The 21530-nt window shown below is 36.8% G+C and overlaps 1 protein-coding gene across 22 annotated transcripts in view; it reads left to right on the top strand.

Annotated features, from left to right (window-relative positions):
- ADGRL2 (adhesion G protein-coupled receptor L2) overlaps positions 1-21530 on the top strand; it is a 252039-nt gene that overhangs the window by 159258 nt on the left and 71251 nt on the right. For all 22 annotated transcript variants that reach the window (XM_060773818.2, XM_060773800.2, XM_060773802.2 and 19 more), the window contains exon 4: positions 13243-13352. In XM_060773818.2, the coding sequence (XP_060629801.2) occupies positions 13243-13352 (110 nt within the window). The remainder of the gene's footprint in view (positions 1-13242; positions 13353-21530) is intronic.

The raw sequence follows: 21530 nt of genomic DNA, 5'->3' as shown, positions 1-21530 counted from the left end.
AAGAAAGTGCAATAGTGGGCTGTGTGATGTGGTAGTGCATATTTGACATTTGGCAGAAAGGAATGGTGCCCTGTTGCTGCTTCTGGAGAAGTAAAATAGGGCAAGGCCATCAGGAGATAGATACATTTTTTTAAGGAATTTTTAGAGGAAATTTTATTTCTAGAAAGAAAATTCCTAAAAATCAGGGATGACCCAAATGTTATGAAATTTGATGGGCCTGCACTGTAGATATATCCTCCAAGTGTGGCTATTTTCATCCCGATAGCCCTTAAAATGATGGGAAGGGGAGTCTGTGAAGCCCCCCCCCATTGTCAGCAATGGGCCGGATGTAGACACATTTTCTGGCTATGGAACGAAAACGGCCTTTTGGATGCCCACCCATTTTCAGGAGACACATGAAAATGGATCCCCCCTTCTCGAAACCTGGATAGCAGAAACGACTAAAGGTTCAGTTGAAATGCACAAGTCTAATATTACTATGTTCAACTGAGTTCATTTTAATTCCCTTCTAATAAGAACTCCAGTTGTACACACCACACACATGATGTATTTTTTAGGTTATAAATTCAGTGAAACAAATTTGTTTCAAGACCTGGAAGTGGTTTCTTGTTTCTTCAGAGTCCATTATTTTGCTGCCTGTTATTGTGATAGTTTGAAAAGCTGCCATTTACTTTTTATATACTTAGATTTTTTTTGAGAATTTCTTTGCCTTTGTGACAAAGATGCAATGTAGAGATTCCTCTCTGTCATTCCACGTTTTAAATAGCACTTTGGGTAATGTGCTGTAAGAGTAAATACCTATGAATTAGCATTCTGTTATCATGAATACCATCAGCAATGCCTTGTTGCTCTCTTATCTGCTGCTTCCTGCTGTCAACCTAGCACTTACTTCAACAGGAGAGGATTTGCATCCTGTGTAATGCAGCATTATGTCTAATAATGCAGCATTATGTCTAGTGAACGTGAGCTTTTTAATTCTGCAGATTCGTGATTCTCTTGCAAGGGTAGGCATTTTGATAAAAGATCATGCAAATTTCCAACTTGATTCAAGTTTAGCTGGCAGCTGATAGAGATGGGCCAGCAAATGTCCTTGCATACTTCTTAGACCTTTGAATTTGCTTGCCTGGCAAGAGAGGGCAACAAAGCACCTATTGCCAAATATTGTGTTTGTTTGTCTTTAATGCAAATCTGCTGAGTGTACCACAACACATTCAGTACATCAAGTGTTATACCTGGAAGCTCTGCAAACTTTACAGATGCTAATTGTATCCAGACTCCATGGCGGCTGTGAAATAACAGTTCTTTTGTAGCATCTACCCTCCTTCAAAGAAATCGCAAACACCACCATGTAGTACTTTAAGTGCAAACTTCAGAGATACATTTTAATAGAAAATGACACCACTAGTACTGAGTTGATTAAAGGCCCTTCCAAGGGGAGACCACTTCTGTGGCTTGCTTTAAACCACATGGGGGGAAAGGGTGGGCAAATCAGCCCAACAAATCAAAAGCCTTTCATTTTGTTATTAGTCATCAGTTTGACATTTATACTTTTAAAGAGATGAATGGAAAGTTACTTAAAATGTATGGGGGAAATGTAAGGAAGGGAGAGATTCACTTTGGTTTCCGATTGCAATCTAATCAGTGCAAGGAAGAAGAGAAAGACCAAATGGGACAGAGCAGAAGTCCAAATCATTAGGGAATAGTTTGAAATTAGTCATCGTATGTCAGTTGCTTTTAAAATTCTACTTTATAGTATATTGGAATGTGTCAGAAATGGCATGCAAATACCTCATCTTGGTGAATAGCTTGCAAAGCACATCCAACTTTCCCCTCCCCATCAAAAACATCGTAAAAAAGAAATACATTAAACATATCTGCTTATAAAGACTAGCTTATCCTGCCCGCAAAGGTTTGTCTGTTGTTTTTCTCCCCGGCCTCCTGTGCCTCATTACTCACTGCACTACTCTGAGAGGGTAATTAATGGTCTAGAAGAGCCATTTAGGGAAACCCAGAGCCACGAGGGTGAAAAATATTTCTCCATGGAAGGATCTTTAAGGATTAAATAATTACAGGCGCTAGAGGTTTGCGATGACCAATCTAAATCGGAGCGTAATTAGGAGGAACATGGTCTGAGAATCAAAGTGCGTGGTGTGTGCAGCTATTCTAATATCGTGCAACTAATTAAATATTTAAAGATCCTCTCCCCTTCCACCCCATCAAAGAAAAATAACCTGCCACAAAAAGGCTGATAACTTTTGCAGATAATTAACAGGTGGGAGGGGGGAGGGATTTAGATTGCCTCCAAGGTTTTACAAGGTCAGAGTTTATTATCCTGCATCTTCTATATGGCCTGGTAGCAGGATTCTTGCTAATTTAAATCTTAAGTAGGGCATCCCATTGCGATTTCCCATTTCCCTTGTCAAAATGGGGAGTGATTGTTTCTCTATGTGAAAACTGCAGTAGGTGAACATTTTCATAAGTAATTGGTCCTAATTGACACTGGCCCCAATATGTAGAAAAGAGATGCATTGTAATTATCCAAGGAGAAGTTTTGAAACTCTAGGCATCCCATAAATGTTTAAATAAATAAGTATGCATATATTCATTCACCCTGTGTCTCTGCGATAACGTCCCTGCATTATGTTGAGACATGATGACCCTTTGAAATTAAGAGAGTCTCAGTGGTCTACTCTGTAAATAAATATGCCTTATTTTACTCCTAAAATGAAGCCACTTTTGTGTTGAATGTGCATTTCTGCAAACAAGGAAGTTGGGCTGGATTAATAAGACTCTGAGCAAGTCAGGCCTAATTTGCATTAAACTGACCCAAAGGTCTTGTAAAATTGCTCAGAATTATCAAGCCCTCTAGCATATCAGAGGTTTTATTAACAAATCACTGGTGTTATTTTAAAAAATGCTTATTGGGCTAATTAAAGGAGCTTTTAAAGGCAGTTTTAAATTTTATTTAAAATCTATGCAAATTACATTATATAAAATTTGCATACTGCACACTGACAGAATAACATTTTAGCAATCTTTGTGACAATTAAAATACTACATTAGAGAGGATTTTTTTTTAAAAAAAATCTTACCAAATCTTTTGTAACTCCATTTTATATCACTTGGTATAGTGGTTTGAGCATTGACTGTGAAGACCAGGATTCAAATCCCTGCTTAGCCATGGAAGACAATAATGATCCATCATCATCACCATCATCATCCTTATTTATGTCCCTCCACCATCTCCCCCAAAGGAACTCGGGGCAGCTTACAAATCACTCCAGGGTGCACATATAACATACAACCGGTAAAAGCAGTACAAAAGTATAAAACAAGTAACATAAATTTATAATAATAACCCCCTGTCAACACATGTTAAAATCAAAACAATACAATTTTACAACAACAGTAGATAAAACTTGCTGCAGTCAATTCACAGGTACCAAGTGTCAGCCTCATATGGACCCATTCTGCCTACTCAAGGTCCAAGGCCTGTTTGAACATCCATGTTTTCAGGTTGGGATGGAAGAATTGAAGGGTGGGGGCTAATCTAATATCTTTGGGGGAGGGGTTATTTCAGAGCCGGGGGGGGGGCACTACTGGCTCAGAGGAAGGGGAAAACCCCTCTAAACAAATCCTACTAAGAAAACATTGAGATACGTTCACTTTAGGATCACCATAAATGAGTTGATGACAAACAACAGCAATGAGCATACAGAATGTACACAATGCAGATGAAATATACATCTACATCAGCGTTTCCCAACTTTAATTTCTAAGGGTGATGGGAGAGGTACATCCAGCACAGTCCCAATCTCTTGTTTTTTGGAAGGGTTTGAATTTCAACTTCCAGAAGTCCCAGTAAATAAAAGCAATGTTCAAGAATTCGAAGAGTTGAAGCCCCAAACATTTGGAAAACTAGAATCTAAGAACCACTGACCTAGAGAAGACCAGATTAGGCAAAGACATTGCAAGTAGGGATAGGCTTTAAACTCTACCAAGCAAATAATGCAATGGTACATTCTTTTCCCTCTTCCACCTACTCCATCATAGTTTACTGCATGCAAGTTTTGGCTAAATCATCTTGCCTTATAGGAGATGCTACTTGATAAACCCATCTCCTTTGATGGTTGAAGAGAGTGGTCCTGACTGGAAGTTTTTTGTTTTTTTTAAAAAAACAGACACAGGTTACTTGCACACGAAAGAGGCTGCTTGTTCAAGACTTCTCTCCCTGCTAGTGGCGGTTTTGTCATCTTCCACAATGCACTTCTTTTCCTATTATACCCTATCCTGTACAGTGTAGCCATTTTATCCACAGACTCAATATCCATGTTTTTACTTACCCAGACTCCAAAATAATGATCCTTCCAGTTGTGTAGGTCTTATTCTAGTGCTATTCTATGGTATGCTTCCAGCCCAAATATTGTCAATATGGGGGGGGGGGGGTGCTTTTAACCAGGCATCTACAGGGTTCTTGTAACATATCCCCTGTGGATACAAGAGGTGTATTTTATTGTATTGTAATTCTTTCAGGAAAGTTGTTTAGAGAGCTGCTTTGGGTTTTCATGGCCAGTGGGGGGAAAATTGTGTCTGTTCATATTGTTAAATGTTCTTAGCATAACATGCTACATTTATATTTGTGAAATATATGAAATTTACTAAAATCTTGCATGCAAGTAAGTTTCATGTGATTTATGTTGCATGAACAAGTTATCCAACCGTACATGAAAAACTGTTTTCTTCCCCTTGAATCTGTTAATTGTTAATGAGATTTACTTCAGAGAATTTATTCTTCCATTGAAAATGCTTCTTTTTTAACAAGTTAAGTGGGTGGGGAACAGGGAAAGGATGTCTTCGGTGATATTACCTGATGTGTTAAAGCACACCCTGGAAATATACTGACATTGTTTTTTTTTCCCCAGATGACAAATAAATGTCTTTTATTTTATGAGTATTTTCACAATCTAAACTTCATATTTACTTGAAAGTGAATTTAACTATGTTGGACTATAGGATTTCACTGTTTATTATGTTGACCACCTCCCTACATTACATCAATGTGATCTGCTGATTATGTTTGTTTCGTATAATATAGGATTTATATTATGGAAGGCAGTGTATTTCCACAGGGAGCTATTGTAAGGAATCATTCTGAGCATGCACCTTCTTATTTGAGTAGCACAGGATTTTGTTCAAAGAGACAACTACTAGAGGACACCCAATGGAATCCCCAGGAAAAAAAGGAAGGTCTCAGTGGGTGGTTCCTTCTTTTTTGGGGGGGGGGGGGGGCATGTGGTTTTGTTTTTCAGATAAAGCCCAATGATAAAGCTTCATTGGCCTACATACATCCTTCATTGGCCTTCTACAGGCATAACAGGAAAAAAAAACCAGACAAAACCAAACACAAATGCAAAATTAAAAATCAAAATTAATGTAAATGTGAAGTGTAAAAGTAAATGTACTCAAATTGTTGATATTGTTTAAAAATAAAATCAAAAGAATACCACTATCCACTGAGCACTGATGATTCTCTTCTCATGTCATAGGTGATGTCAATTACTAAAAATACATTTAATTGTTGGGCAGAGATGGATGATTTAATTAATGTGAACACTATGATCAATTTTACAAAACTAGGCAAAAAAAGTATACAGAAAGATTGATGTACCCAGGGATTCTGCATTGACAGATTCAACTATCTATAACTTAAAAATGTGTTGTTGTTTTTTTTAAGAATTAACAAAGCAAACTTTGATTTTGCCATTTAATATAGGGGGCACCATTTTACTGCATGATTTTATATAGCATTGAGCATCCACAGATTTAGGTATCCACAAGGGATCTGGGAACCAGATAACAAAGATCCACTGTTTCATTAGGACTAATGGAATCATTCATGAAACATTTCTTTTGCCATATTAATTATATCACATTTACTTTTCTAACGTTATGTTTGCTTAGGAAGGCTCAATAAACATTCAGCACTTGTACTTAAATACTGATAGAAAACTATTTGCATTTACAATCCATGAGTTGGAATTAAAAGTTTTGGCTAAAACATCTAAGCAAAAATCCTTACAGAGGTATTTGGCAGTGGAATATTTGGCCTCCGAAGGTGGTAGGTTCTTCTTTTCTGAGATGTTTTAACAATAGGTCATTGAGAAAACTATTCAAGATGCAGCGGATGCAACTTGCATTGCAGAACTTAAATTATGGATGTGATCTCCAAGGTTTTTTCTATGATTCTGTCAAATCAGGTGTCAAGGCCTGCAGCCTTTCTTCCAAAGCCTGATCAGAGGCAATCTGAGATTCAACCCATAATCTGTCTAAGAAAAGGAGCAAAAAGGGAAATTCCTGTGTCTATTCCAGAAGGTCAAATACACAGAGTCCCACCAAAAAGTCCAAGTCTGAAATCCAAAGAGTGTGTTTCAAGGCACAGGGTCACCAAAGATTACTGGCTGTAGTACCAACACAACAATTGCTTCCAGCAACAAACTGTTACGAATACCAGCCCTTTATGCTGCTCCTGAAAAGTCTTTACAGCTGCAAGATTCTCTTTTTGAGCCAGTCGATTGGACCTGCATATCTGGATGACATCAACCCTAAGCTGAATCCAGGCAGGGAGAGTTAACTCATGCTCTTTCTCCTGAAGAGCCTCATCCTGCCCAGGCTCAGGTGCTTCCATTCCTGAAGGGTCATGCCCCTGCTCAGCAGTAGCAATCTCTGCAGTGTCAGACTACTCATCCACCTGGAGCTCAGATTCTGCTGCTGGGAGGAAACCCTCCTCCCTATCAGCCTCACCTTGCTCCAAGGTCCTGACATCAGGAGGCTCATGGAAAGGAACCTTTCTGTTCTTCTCCAGCCCCTTTCTTTCCCCAAAAGCCATTCAGCAGGTTCGGGAAGCTTCCTAAACAATGTAAAGTTTTAGTTTGTTGCTACAATAGGATGGGGCAGACCACAAAGAAGTCTGGGGCCATTTTTGATTTCTTCAGGTCCTCCCACATCCTATCTCATGTTGTTGCCAATATGCTGTGAAATAATACAAGTGGGAAAAGTAGTGAAAATGTTTAGGTCAGCTTATCTTCAAACCAGTTTATCATGTGCTTCCTCTCAGCCAATTCCTAATAGCTTTAAAAATTAGAATTTGGTTCTGCACAAGCCAGAAATTTGTACCCTATCTCTGCAGATACCGAAGTAGAGAAATCTTTGCCTACTCTAATTAACACACATCCTTTGGTTGCATGCTACAGTTTATTGCTCATGGTTTTTATTCTTGCAAAAGGGTTCCCTTATTCTTTCTGAAGTTGTTATTCTACTCGATGTATGCATTTGTGCTCTGATATTGGTGATTTATGATTACAAATACCTGTATCAAAGTATAGTGACTACAAACTGAAGTGTCTAACCATTTTAAATATAATATCTCCTACACAAGAGTGGAAATTATTGTTCTTTTGTCCAATAGACAGAGATTTAGGAATCAATTTCCAATTGGCATCCGCATAAATGTGCATTCCCAGAATCCCTTGAATGAAGTTATCTGAGTAAATCCATATAAAGGTAGTTTAACTCATGTTTTAATTGAAATGAACGGGTTAGATTGGATTAGCATTATCTTAGCATTATGGTGTTCACATGCCTACCATTGGTGCAATTGACTCGGTATCTAGTTCTTCCTGTCTCCTGTCACTTCTGCTTGTCTGTGCATGCTAACTGTAAAGGGGAAAAATCCAATATGCATTTTCTCACACTCTGTACTTCTCCCAGCTACTTTCAGTGTGCTGGTCTTTGTCAATATATAGCAAGCTTTTCATTTTAAGTCTGAAGACTGTAGATTTTGCATTTTTAATCTTCGCTAGAACAGTAGTGAATAATGGCCCCTGGCGGGAGATAATGAAATTTTCTTAATTTATATTTTCAAGCAGAGGCCTCAATTGAAAATGGCATCCTATGGCCTAGAGACATAGCTCTAGTGCAAGTTTCAGGGGAGCTGTAATAATAATGCAATGCCAGTGGTGACAGGGAATGATAGGACAGTGAAGAAGTAATTTAAGAAAGAAAGGGGAATGTACCAAAGCCTTATTGTAGCATATCTAATGATCTGCTGAAGATTCCCAATGGCTTTTGGAACATGACAGGAGAAACTAATGTTATCTTGCCAAAACAGAAACCTCTGCTTAATCAGCAGAGCAAGACCATTGATTAAAATACCTCACACAAATACATTACATGTGGAATCTCATCTCCATAGTTTTCAGTGGGTAAGGTGTAATAATGGGCATAAGATAATCAAAAGAGCAAAAGCAATTTGTTGGGAATTGTACCAGTCGAGATTAGAGCAAGAATACAAACAAATTAGAATGGAAACAAGGGCTGTTTTTAAAGTCAGGTACAAGAGGACAAATTTCCACAGTGTGCAGGCCTAAACAGAAATTGGAGAAATGTAACAGCAATTGAAAGGTTCAAAATTAGCTTGCACATTTCTTTTGCTCTTGTTTTATTTTCTGGGTTCAGTCCAGGCCTGAATTTACTGAAGTGAGCCAAGGTCTTCAGCTCATTAGCAGTGTTAATTTGGACAAATTGACATCATTGATTAATTCTAACCAAAATCTGACTACAACAAAAATGGACTGGTCTTTAGTGAAGAAGTTTATGCTACAAGAAAATTTGAAATGGATTATTGACAAGATAAAAACTGGAATACAACGTTCTTAAAGTAGATGTTGTAAGACTGACAGCCGTTAATGAAGGGCTCTGGCCCAACTTACCTGTCTGAACGTATCTCCCCTTACGAACCACTGAGGACTTTAAGATCATCTCGGGAGGCCCTGCTCTCGGTCCCGCCTTCGTCACAAGCACGTTTGGCGGGGACGAGAGACAGGGCCTTCTCAGTGGTGGTCCCTCGGCTATGGAATGCCCTCCCTAGGGAGATCAGATCTGCTCCCTCCCTCTTGATGTTTCGGAGGCAAGTTAAAACGTGGCTATTCAAGCAAGCGTTTACAAATACAGAGTAGCTAATACAGGAAATCATATGACCTGATAATGGAATTGGACAATGCTTGAGAATAATGAGACGCTGATGATGTTACTTTTATTGCGTTTGTGATGTCTTATACTGTTTAATGTTTTTTATCTATTATGTTTTATGTATACTGATTTGTTGGAAACTGCCTTGAGTCGCCAATTGGCTGAGAAAGGCAGTATACAAATACAGTAAATAAAGAAACAAACAAATAAATAAATTTCAAAAAATATTACTAATGATGGGAAGACGATTTGAAGTTTTGATTTCCCAACCCAACTCCAAACTACCCACCTTTCCCTCCCTCCCCCTCACCTCCACTCCCACACCCAGTTCCACCCCAATCTTCCATTGGTCTACCCTTTGTTTTTTAAAAACTATCCTTGTAAGAAATAACTTCAATAAAAATTTATGCTAAAAAATAGCAGTGTTAATTAGCTGTCCATGTTTAATTTTGGATTTCGTCAAGTGTTATTTCCGCATCACTTTATTGAACATTTTCATATATTTAAGTGAATGATATTTTAGCATAGAGTTAGCATAAATAATTTAAAAAACAGATAATATTTATATAACAGAAGAACTTTGACCATTTTCTACACATGTGAAACTTTTCTTGATTTCACCACCATAAAAAAAATGAATTTTCAACATGTAAAAAAGAGATGCTTGCTTGAAAATTTATTCCACTGTGAGACTGGCATCCTGAGATTCCTGATCAATACATTTATGAGATTTAGGATATCACCAGTCTCCACTTTGCAATAAATGAAAAACAATATTCTCCCACCTTACCCAAACTCAATAAAATTGTATATAATCTAACTCAGAAATATAGATTTGAATGCAACGGTTATAGCAATTGGCAAATGTTCAAAAGGCTTGAAAAATTAATAGGCAGTGTTATGCTTTGAAATAAGAGGCAGTGCTCAGAATAAGGGAAAACAGCACAATGCTTTTTGGCATTTCCAGACGTGTGAATTTTGCATTCTGTGCAATGCACAAATAAACCTCACACACAACCAAAGCTACAAGGATATTACTTTATAAAAAAGGGAAAGCACCTTAGCTGCCAATAGTTAACTGGTTTTTATCTGCCCAATCATTTTGAGATAATATTAAATTGTACATATTACATTTGTGAATCAGAATTCTCTTCATACTCTGAGAGACAGAGATCTGTGCCAAAAAAGGCAAATTCTGGGGAACATAAATCATGCAAACCATACAAATCTGTCAAATTCTGGCTCTTTATAGTTGCAAAAAAGAAGTATGAATGCAGAACAACTCCTCAGCTAATTGAAGTATTGTCCAGTGTTTCTTTTATTAAGAATGCCGTACTGCCAACATGCTTTTCTATATATTGCCATAGGTGCAGTAGCCAAAAAAGTAAGGAACGAAATGAAAACAACTTGTTTTATATAGATGAAAAGATGAAAGCAAGCCGAGATAGTGGTGAATCTGTACTGATATCTGTCTTCCTTTGTATGGTCTTCCAGGCAATGCAAAAAAAAAAATCCTTAGTGTTCTTGACATTCTCAAGAATTCTGTAATCTTAGTCTGTTTCAAAGCTACCCTAGAACTAAGGGTACCCTCTGATCTATCATTTATTAGCAGCAGCATGCAAGTTGTCCTGCAATTTTCGGCTACATTTCATACCTGTATCCAGCCTGAAAACAAAATTTAGCTTCTTCTTGTACCTGTTGCCAGAGGACAACTGTCAGAAATTCCCTGACACAAAATGCAAGACAGAACTTGTGAAAGGGTATTCAGTAGTGTGGGAAGTGTTTAAAGTGCAAGAGTTGATGTACGGCTGGAGTCAAAGGCTAGGCAGTTATTTTTAAGGTCTGGCTTCCTTTCCTTCAGTTTACTGACACTCAGAATTCACACAGGAGATCAGCCAAGCTTTCTTTGTTTTAATCACCAAACCGTTTCTGACCTATTACTTTCCTCCTTCCTTTGCTTTCAAAGTAAAAGGCAGGAAGAAGTTTTCTTCTGTTCCCTTTTTTGTAAAAAAAAAAAAAAATTTAATGAAGACGTCTTCATTCATATTCCAAAGCAAAAAGTCTTTTTGAAACATCTGTGCATCCAGAGTACATATTCTATCCTATTATGTTTGCCTATGATCTACCAGATTTGTACAAACAAATGTCTTCTGATTATTACACATTTTATGAAAGATGCCTCCTTTCATTTTGAGCTTCTTCTTGCAAGTGAAAAAACTAGCATTGCAAGAACACAATTGAGACAATGTTTTTTTTAATCCCATTTCAAATCTTATAAAAAAATAAAATGGATTCTAGCAATTTGGAGCAAATGTGCATAGTTCCTCTGAGAGTTACCATGCATACTGTTGGGCTGTTTCACAGCATGTGGTTGACACTCCAATTAAAATCAATGAGACTTTAAAGTGCGTAATTTTGGCTGCATTTTGGCTCATCATGCGTAGTGTTGGGCTGACACATACCATGTGCTTGATGCTATCATTAAAATCAATGAGACCTTAAAGTATGTAATTTTGACTGGAGCTCTTCGGTTTTACTATACTTTGTAGTTGTTCTCTTTAAAAAAACGTTAAACAAATAAAGCAGGAGATGATCCTGGACTATAGCTCATATCAGTTTCAGCCAACAAGATAAGTGGTCAGGGATAATGAATGTTTAGGAGAACAATGTTTGGAGGGCTGTATATTCCCTACCTATATTCTCATGGTTTAGACTGTACTGCTCCAATAATAATAATAATAATAATAATAATAATAATAATTATTATTATTATCATTATTATGCCCCGCCTCCATCTCCCCGAAGCAACTTGGGGCGGCATCAAAACAAAACAGTTTAAACAAAAACCATACCATGATTAAAATAAAACATAGCAAAGCATAACAATAAAATAAAACACAATTGAATAAAACATAAGAGTATAAAACAGCAGCATTAAAACTCACTCACTCCTGTCCTATGCCACGAGCGTAAACCCAATTGTTAATCCCAATCAAACATATCAACACAAAGTCTGGGAAAGTACACCCCATGCATATGTGAGCCAATACTCTTCATATGATTTCACTTCAGTAGTAGCTTGATTTGTTATAAACTACAAGGTGATCATGACTTAAGTGAAAGCATCAATACAGAGATGTGAAACACTTCATGTGGTATTTTGTCCCAAAGAAGTTATTAAGCACTGAACCATTACTTAGTTTTTAACACCTTCTCTAATGTGGTTTTCATTGCTGCTGACAAATTTTAATAAATTATTTGCTTTTATTGTTTCATTTCATTTATTGTTTCTGCTATTATTTATTTTATATTTGACTACTGTATTGTTTTGAATTATCATGAACCACCCCAGGAGCTGCCAATATCACTTCCTAAAATAGTAGCATCAGCAACAGCACTAGCCACAACAACAGAAAGTTTATTAACAATCCACTTATCTGCAATGAGGGCGTTGTTCCTTTATCTTGTATCCTTTCAATTATAAACATTTGAACAATGTGCTTTTTAACATTTTTTTACTTTTATAAAATACTTTTTATAAATAATATTTAAATTGTTTCAAGCCACTTGGGTTCTATGCTGGAAGAAAAGTGGAGTACAAATTGATTGATTGAGGTCCCTTCTGCACTGTCATATAATCCAGATTATATAAAAGCATTGCATAAAAGAGTTTATCTAAAATTAATAAAGGGTCCACAAGTTGCTAGATAGTTTTAGACCAAAAATGGGCAACAGCAACTGCATTACCTGTAGCTTTAAACAATTCTTCCTCTGTTCATGAGGCAGGGCATTGTGGGCAAGCATACAGATGTTGAGTTGTTCGTTCAGCTCCACAGTCGCACAAGGTGGAGGATTCTTCTAGGTAGTGCCATGTTGCCAATTTGTCTTTTAATCTGTCCACTCCATTTCTGAGTCTGTTCAGGATTCTTTCAGCTTTGATAATCCAGGTTATCAAAGCAGATAATTCACATTATCTGCTTTGAACTGAATTATATGAGTCTACAGTGCCACATAATCCAGTTCAAAGCAGATAATATGGATTTTACATGGCAGTGTAGAAGGGGCCTCAGTGACTGAGTAAATTATTGAATAAATCAGGTATATTGTATGTGTGACAAGGCAGCAACAGAATGGTTTATTTCCTAACTATGATTTATTAGAAGATTTCTGAACTCCTTTTTTTAATTTAATGTATTTGCATTCTTTATCCTGTAGGTGTAACAACAGAACTCAGTGTATAGTAGTTACTGGGTCAGATGTATTTCCTGATCCCTGTCCTGGAACATATAAATACCTCGAAGTCCAATATGAATGTGTCCCTTACAGTAAGTATACATTTTTTGTTCTTGTTCCTTCTTCTAGCCTTCACAGTTGTTGCTGGAGACATGCAAGATATTCAAAAAGGAGTATACAGTTGTGGCTTGAGAACCACAATGCATGTCAAGCATTTACAAATTAGGGCCTCCAATTAGCTGCACAAAAGAGTGGATAGGAGCCATCATAGAATGCTGGCCAAGTGTCTGTGTTCTTAAGTGTTTGGCTTTTAAGGTTGCAACAGTTGATTCCTGCTGCCACTCCTAAAACAACCTTGAATTAAATAGACTTTTGCCTTGCCTTGAGTCCTGACAAATTGGCTTGCCTTGCAGTTTTCTAAAGAAGAATCACCATTTACTTACATTTTCATTTCCAAAACTGCTTAAGAAGGCTTCCTGCTGTGATAACTTTGGTGGTGTAGAGGAAAAGTACCTTCAAAGTATCCAGAATTTAATTAATTTCATAATATTTATCTTAGCAAGGTTTATTTTATTTTATTAGTTTTCAGGCAAAATATCATAAACCTAATTTCTAACTCCACAACATTAAAAAATTCTTATTTTTAGTTAAGGTATTTTCTTTTTAATTCACTATTTCTCATACAGGGGATAACTAACCTAGCATACGCCTGTATTATACATTGGCATGCTGGTATATATTCATTCACTTAACATTGGTTCCCTGGGCCCCAGCAGCAAATAACCCATAGATAAGAGCACTGACAAACCACGGCAGTACCTAAGGCCTGTGCTTCTGTCTTGATGACTAATGAGCCAATTTATCCTTTTTCTGAAAAACTTTTGTTTTCTTACTCACTATGATATTATTGAAAGAAACTCAACCCCATCCTTATATTTTCGCTATTCCATGTAAAGGTAAATGTCTGCAGTGCATTGACTAGTGGATCCATTGTTTTTTTATTAAATAAAAATGACAAGAGCATTTTGGTTCAATTTAGGATCCAGATGAACCCAATTACAAAACGTATTTTCTACATATTAAATTAGGAATGGGGAACTACAGTAGAGACAGAAATTAATATTTTGTCCATTGGACCACTAGTATAGTGCAAGTCATGCATAAAACCAAAAATGGAAGTGACATGACCTCAAATCCAGGTTTATTTTTGACTGGTTTTGAATTATTTCCCCAGTAATTGGGGACTCTGGAAAGGGGGTCTGAATAAAAATTATTTTATTTGCTGCATTTTTGGGAGATTTATAGCAAAAACTCAACTGGAAAAAAATAATCTAGAGGGTCATAGATTTCCTGCAAAGACTTCAAAACAAGAGGGGTGAGCTAAAGGATCTATACTTTCCCCATCACATCTTTCCACAGGATAAAGTGTAAAATAAATGCTATCTAGACTCTGCTTTTTTCACTTACCATACTGGGTTGTTTTAGGTTTTTCAGGCTGCATGTCCATGTTCTAGAAGCATGGCCATACAGCCTGAAAAGCCTACAACAACCCAGTGATTCCGACCATGAAAGCCTTCGGCAATACTTACCATACTGTTAAATATGTATAAACCACCATATAGACCAAGTCCATACTTAATGCAGAATCACTGCATTGACTTGACGAAACATCAGTTGAAGACTGAACAAGTCATCTTTTCTATCCATTCTTGCTCTGTACTTCTGTTCCATTGTAAAACAGGTGCTTGTTATGGTTTTATTTTTTTCTGCTGCTACTAAAATTGGAAGCCTACGTAGTACGCTAAACTTTAGTATCTGTTCTCCTGTGTCATGCCATTAGTTGTTTTTTTGTAACCATTCTATTTGTGGCACTTCAAACAGGACTCCATTGTCCCTCCTTACCAAAAAAAGAGAAAAAAATGTTTCATGAAATCATCTTTACTTTAAGATCACCATTTTATTCCTAACTCTCAGAAAGAAGTACTGAATCGAATAAACTACCATATAACACCAGTGATTTTTTTTTAAAAAAAAACAACCACTGAAATGCCAGATGTTTGTATTTATTTGGGCCAGTTCCTGTAGAAAGGACAGTAGCTTCATACAAGTGTTACTTTCAGCTTTCAGATAATTTCCTACACTGTTTTAGGGTTGGAAGTGGATATGCCCTGCTGATTGGGTTTTGCTATCTACAGAAAATTTGTTTCTTTTGCAGTTAACAGAAGGCATTGCCTACGCAGAACTCTTAACATGTAGCAATTTTATTCCTTTTAAACATCTATATCTGTCTCCCGACGTATGTACTGCTTTACTGCTCATTTTATGACAATGTTCTCAGTTGCTCTGAAATGAATAAGGGTCTTTCTTTTCTGATTCATTAATCAAATTCAGAGTCAATTTCCATGAACATATTTAAATCTGATTTAACGTGAATTGCATTTTCTTGTTCTTCCTTACGTTACATCTTACCAAAAGTTCAATGATGCCTCATCTGCAATCTGTGTTTTACTCAAAGACAAGAATACATTTGGATTGTAGTCCAGACCTCCCCCCTCCCCTTTATGCACCGCAGAAACTGGACTGAGAGTAGTTAAGCACACATAAATGGGTTCAGTATTACAATACTTTACAATTAAACACCAGCTTAAACTTTTGACTTCATGAAAATTCAACAATGAGCCTTCAGGAAAAAAATGTTCTAATATTTCTCACATAGATGGCAAGGACTCTTTAAATTGTAGTCTTTGGCTTACAATGATTGTGTCTTTAGCTTCCCTGTGACTGATTGATCTTTTGTGTTTAATAAGACAAAGTCTGCTGTTGTTTCTGATATATACCTCCCAATTTATTCCCTAACTACATCACCTGGAAAAATCAACACACATACATGCACCAATGTATTCTAGGTCATATGACTACACTTACACAGTAAATCCCGTGTACAGACATTATTTACATACATTTTCAGATGTACAGGCTGAGGATCTCATGTCTAAAAAACTTGAAAATAGAATTATTTGAAATAATCAGATTTTAGAATATGTGTATTTCCATATACATATATAATGAAATATCTTGATTATGGGACACACATCATAACATGGCATTCATGTATGTATCAACTATACCCTAAACACATAGTGTGAAGAATTTTGGAGTGTTTTCGATTTCAGAATTCTGGATAAAGGATAAATACTCTGTATTTACCTTAAGCCACATGAGGTCCAATGACTTTCTAGCATTTTACCTCTTCCCAGACCGGGCAAACTCAGTACCAAAGAGTGAAATACTACCATTATGAATGTTTAACCAGTGAATTTCAAATTGAGGCTCTGCAGATATAAAACATGAAAGTGCAAATTGATAACTTGTACTTCAACTGCCTAAAAAAGGATTCGAAATTAGAAATATTGTCCAGTTTTCAATATAAAATGGAGTCTTTCCAAAACATAAGTACACATACCCATATTAATTCCCCCAAATTTGTATTATTCCAAGTGTTCTGGTAAGCTTTGTTGTCTCTTTTGAATCTCCCAGATTTTGTGTATGAACTTGCTTTTAAGCTTCACCTTCCTTCTCTCTGTCAATCTGAAATCCTTTTCTCTGTGTTTCTCTTTTTTTAAGGTTGACTTTCTCTCTGTGGGGGGAGGGTTTGAAGTTCTAGGTTTACACCTTGCATGCTCTGAATGATTTGCACTGATCATTGCCAACACCTACACATGCCTGGATTTTTGAAATACCTGAAACACATTTCTTTGTTTCTGCAAGTCTGAAAGCATCTCACTGTAATTGCACCAAGGTACTGTATGGTGCAATGTTGTACCACTGCTCACCTCCTCTTCTGAGGTTAATACATTTACAATCCATCATGTGTTTCAGGTTCAAGGCCACGGAAAGAGGAGACCAGTGCTTCTAAGGCAGTGCAAATCTCCCTCTGTGCTAATTTTCTTTTAGTATGGTTATTATAAGATGCACTCTTAATTACTTTTATTTTGAGCATGATCCATGAGCATGAAGAGGGCTGACTGTACAACTTCTAAACCGCAGCCTTAGTTTTTATAGCTGACCTGTGTTTCACATTTGTTGGATGGACATCTTTCTGTCTAGCTATTTCTCCTCATGTCAGGTATCATTTTCTGCTACTTCCATCTAAGGAATCCATGCAGGATTGGTAGATCTGAATATTTTCTCTACCCCTTACTTGAAACCTTAAGCTATCATATCAGTACATGAACGGAAATCCACTGGGGAAGAGGTGTTTATGAATAATAAAATTGTGAAACAAATGTGAGTCACAAACAAACAAGGTTTGCTTGTGTCTTACATCAGAGGGCATGAAAAAGGTAGCTTAACTGCATGCTTATATGCACTACTATGTCCAAAAAAGGTATGTAGATTATCAGCGGTCTTAGCGTCCATTTGGTTTATTTATGTAACTATTGTTTTATAACCTGGGGAACACAGGCAGGTAGAAATTGCATGTAAAACAATGAGAAGAACTATTTCCTTCCTTGTAAATCCAATCAATTTATGACTGATAATGATCTAGCTTCCTGTTAATTTAGCAAATGGAATGCCATATTTCATCACATAACAGTCGCCACTGCATAATGGTTTTGGAGACCTCACTTTCAGATATTTTTAAACTGCCTTACCTCAGAGGAAAAAGAAGCAGAGACCTTCAGAGACCTCAGTTTATAGTTTTTAAATTGACTTTCCTTTGAAGAAAGTTAAGGAAGGAAAAGTCAGCCCCAAATATTTATGTAGTTTTTTAAAAAAAATTAACAGAAACAGCTGTTTGTTTGAGGCTGAATAATCTCCCTTCCTTCTCCCCTTTTGGAGCTAAGGCATTTTATTTTTTAAAAAACAACAACACAGAAACCAGAGAATTATTGTTTTCTTTGCGTAATAGTTGCACTTCTCTTTTTTGGTGGGAAAATGTATAACTGTTATGCAATGAAATGCAGTACTTGTTTGGAAGAGGGGGAAATGGAAAGAAATCCTTAAATTTGTATCCAAGGTTTCTTTCTATGTCATTTTTCTGTATGCTTGTAGATTCTTTTAAAAATGTTGACACACTTACATCACCTGGTGTGCTAGTTGTAGAGTTGCCTATTAAAAGAATTAAAATGTAAAAGAAAGCCAGACATTTACTTTATACAGTATAACAAAGAGCCACTTGGGACTTGTCTACCCAAGCCCCAACCCCCCCCCCCCCGAATGGACCACTGGCTGTCCCCAAGAAGTTGTCTACACGAGCCCAAATTCCTGGACTTACCCCGAATGGAGTGCAGGCTTTCCTCATTATGGCAGCTTCCAGTATATATCACAGGTTTAATCTGACTCTGCTCTACTTTAATCAGATCTGGGGAATACTCCAGAGTTTTCTCCACAGTATCCAGAGCTTCAGGGCTGTTTTGGCAATGGGATCAGGTCTGATTCAGACCAATCCACAGCCTAGACTGGACACTGGCAGCATCAGTCTTTCCCTGTGCTCATCAGCGCCGTGAAAAAAGATAGATTGTTCCTGTATCATTACCACTACACCTAGTTGGCCATGGATCTCCATTCAAACTCCTGCCCATTTCTGCTGTCAAAACAGAGTGCCTGTGCAATTAGCAAGAAGGAGGGGAGGCTACTTTACACCTGGTTTCAGTTACACACCTACTTCCAGGTAAAATAGTTTAGGATTATAACCCTAATCCAAGATATACTGGTCCACTAAAGAACTCACCTTGCTCTTAGCTTCTCTTTGTCTCTATGACAGTGTTGCCTTCACTAAATCATATGTCTGTTGGAGTCTGGAGTGATGCTAGAATCAAATTAAATGCTTAATAGTTGAGGCTCGGTAAATTGTATATAGAATAGGAAACCCTCAGGTGGTATATTTCCCACATCTTCATGGGCTGCATTGCATACAAAGATTCTGATTCTTGGGTTCTCTAAAGGATATACCTAATGATTTACTTTTTTGTTCTTTTCCCCCCAAAAAATTCATCCATTGGAGTGTTTTATCGCCACCAGCCCTCCCCCCTCTGAATTGCCATTAAAATAAGAATTGCAAAATGAGCCTGAAATGTATTCTTTGTCCTTGAATGAGAGTGTTATTGATTACAGAGGAATTGAGAGCACTCCACTTGACATTTCTCTCAATTACACTGCACAATATATGTTGATACTTCAAATAACCTAAGTCAGTCTTTTTAGAATTAATAAGCCCATCAGAAGCACCACTTCCTACATGTGTGCATGAGATTTTGTTTTAAGTTTAGTTTGGACCTTGGATTACAGCGGAAACTACTCAAAATATTTTATTCTTTAGCTATGCCAATTGGGATTTGCAAGTTTCATTTTCATTAGCAAATCTATTTCTCTCCTAAAAATGTACATCTGTACAGAATGTATCCACAACAGATACATCACTAGTCATTTTTGTTAGCTTTGTCGTTATCCTAGTGTCCTATTATTTATTCTCAGCAAGTCCACTATTGCTGTATTTTAATAAGGAATGGGTTCACTAACACAATCATCAGGATGTAATTAGTATTAAAATTACAAAGCCTTAACATTCTTTTCTGTTTATGTGAATACATTCTAATCACTTGAATGCTCAGTTGATGATGCACAATTGGAAAATGCACTTATAAATCAATCAGTAGGAGAAATGAGCATTCTATCATGTCAAAGTAAGATTTGTCTGTGTCCCAGTGAGATTAATAGAACTGAAGTAACAATAATTATAGACTTCAGAGATGATTAACTTTTGTTGAATCATTGTCCATGAGATTAATTTTAGAAACTTTGACAGGACTCCTAAAATTTAAGTGGTTGATGATGATATTATTATTATTATTATTATTATTATTATTGATGAAGCCATATAATCATGAAAATGTTTCTTGCCTATGACATTACATTTCACATATATTTGTCTAAAATATTTCGTACATTTCCTTCCAAGTGAAGCATGCCACATAAATAGTGGTTTGATCAGCATTTTCAAGGTAATAATATTTTATAATACCCCCTTTAATGTAAATGGAGAAAGCAGAATTCTTAATGCAAACAAATATTATGTACATCAACTTTGTATATTCAAAAGCAAGGAAAAATCTTTAGACATTAACCCCAAATAACCTGAATGTATATCATATTAGAACTTGAGAAACTGTTTTGAAAAAATGTTACTGTTTTGGTTCTAAGGTTTTTATTTTCTCCTATAGAAGCTTGTTTACACTACCATTAGTACCTTTGAAGGTAATTATTTCTTGTTACTCAATGGCTGAGATCCTGCCTTTTGAGGCATATGTGCCTAACATAACTGGGCCTCCATAGCTATAACTCTTGATACTGGCATCTCAAAAAAAATTACCTTCTAAGCCACACAGTCCCCACCCACATAGACATTTCCAGGTATTTTCTTTTAGTTTGGTGCACAAACAACAGCTGGAACCTCAGGAGAGGTGGAGTTAGTATATCTGTCTACTGCCTAGGTGACATCCTGACATGTCATCTAGCTACATGAGAATAGCTGATTTGATACTGATATTCTCATAAAGATGCATACCATAAAATATGTAACAGCAGTACAAGACAACACTTGCACTCTGCAATTTGCCTCTTCTACTACTTAGGAACTATAAACATAAAAAGTTATAATCTCACAAGTATATGATTTCACATAGCTGACATGATCACATGTTAAAGCCCAATTTGATTTAATTACACATTTGTTACTGAAAAAGAAATTGTTGGCCAACTTGAGAAATAAAAACAGTGGACAACAGCTAAGGGATGAACTTTATTAACTGTTCCCTATTTAACTGTTTTTGGTGATAAGCATGCAGAGAGATGATGCACAATTGGAAAATGCACTTATAAATCAATCAGTATAAATCAATCAATCACTTATAAATCAACAGATATGGGATGAACTTTATTAATGGTTTCCTATTTGATTGTTTTTAGTGGTAAGCAAACCTAAATTGGGGGGGGGGGTGATTTGGTGTAGGAGCAGCTTAGTTGTTGGTCTCCCCAGACTAGATCCCCTCCCCTGGGTGAAAATACCACACCCAGTTGGAATCCCTGAAACTCAGGGTTCCTCCCACATCCAACTAATAAACTGGAAGGTTGGTCAGAGAGGAAAGTCACAGAGCCACTTTGACCCTAGGTGAGGGCAAAAGGCGCAGAAGCTAGCCCAAAGGACAGGTGATTTTCCCTGGCCCCCAATATCGCATGATACATAGGAGCAGTTCCAAATTCCCATCCTA

The sequence above is a fragment of the Anolis sagrei genome, chromosome 4 (genome assembly GCF_037176765.1).
Source record: "Anolis sagrei isolate rAnoSag1 chromosome 4, rAnoSag1.mat, whole genome shotgun sequence".
NCBI lineage: Eukaryota > Metazoa > Chordata > Lepidosauria > Squamata > Dactyloidae > Anolis > Anolis sagrei.
This window is presented reverse-complemented; position numbering and strand designations above follow the sequence as displayed.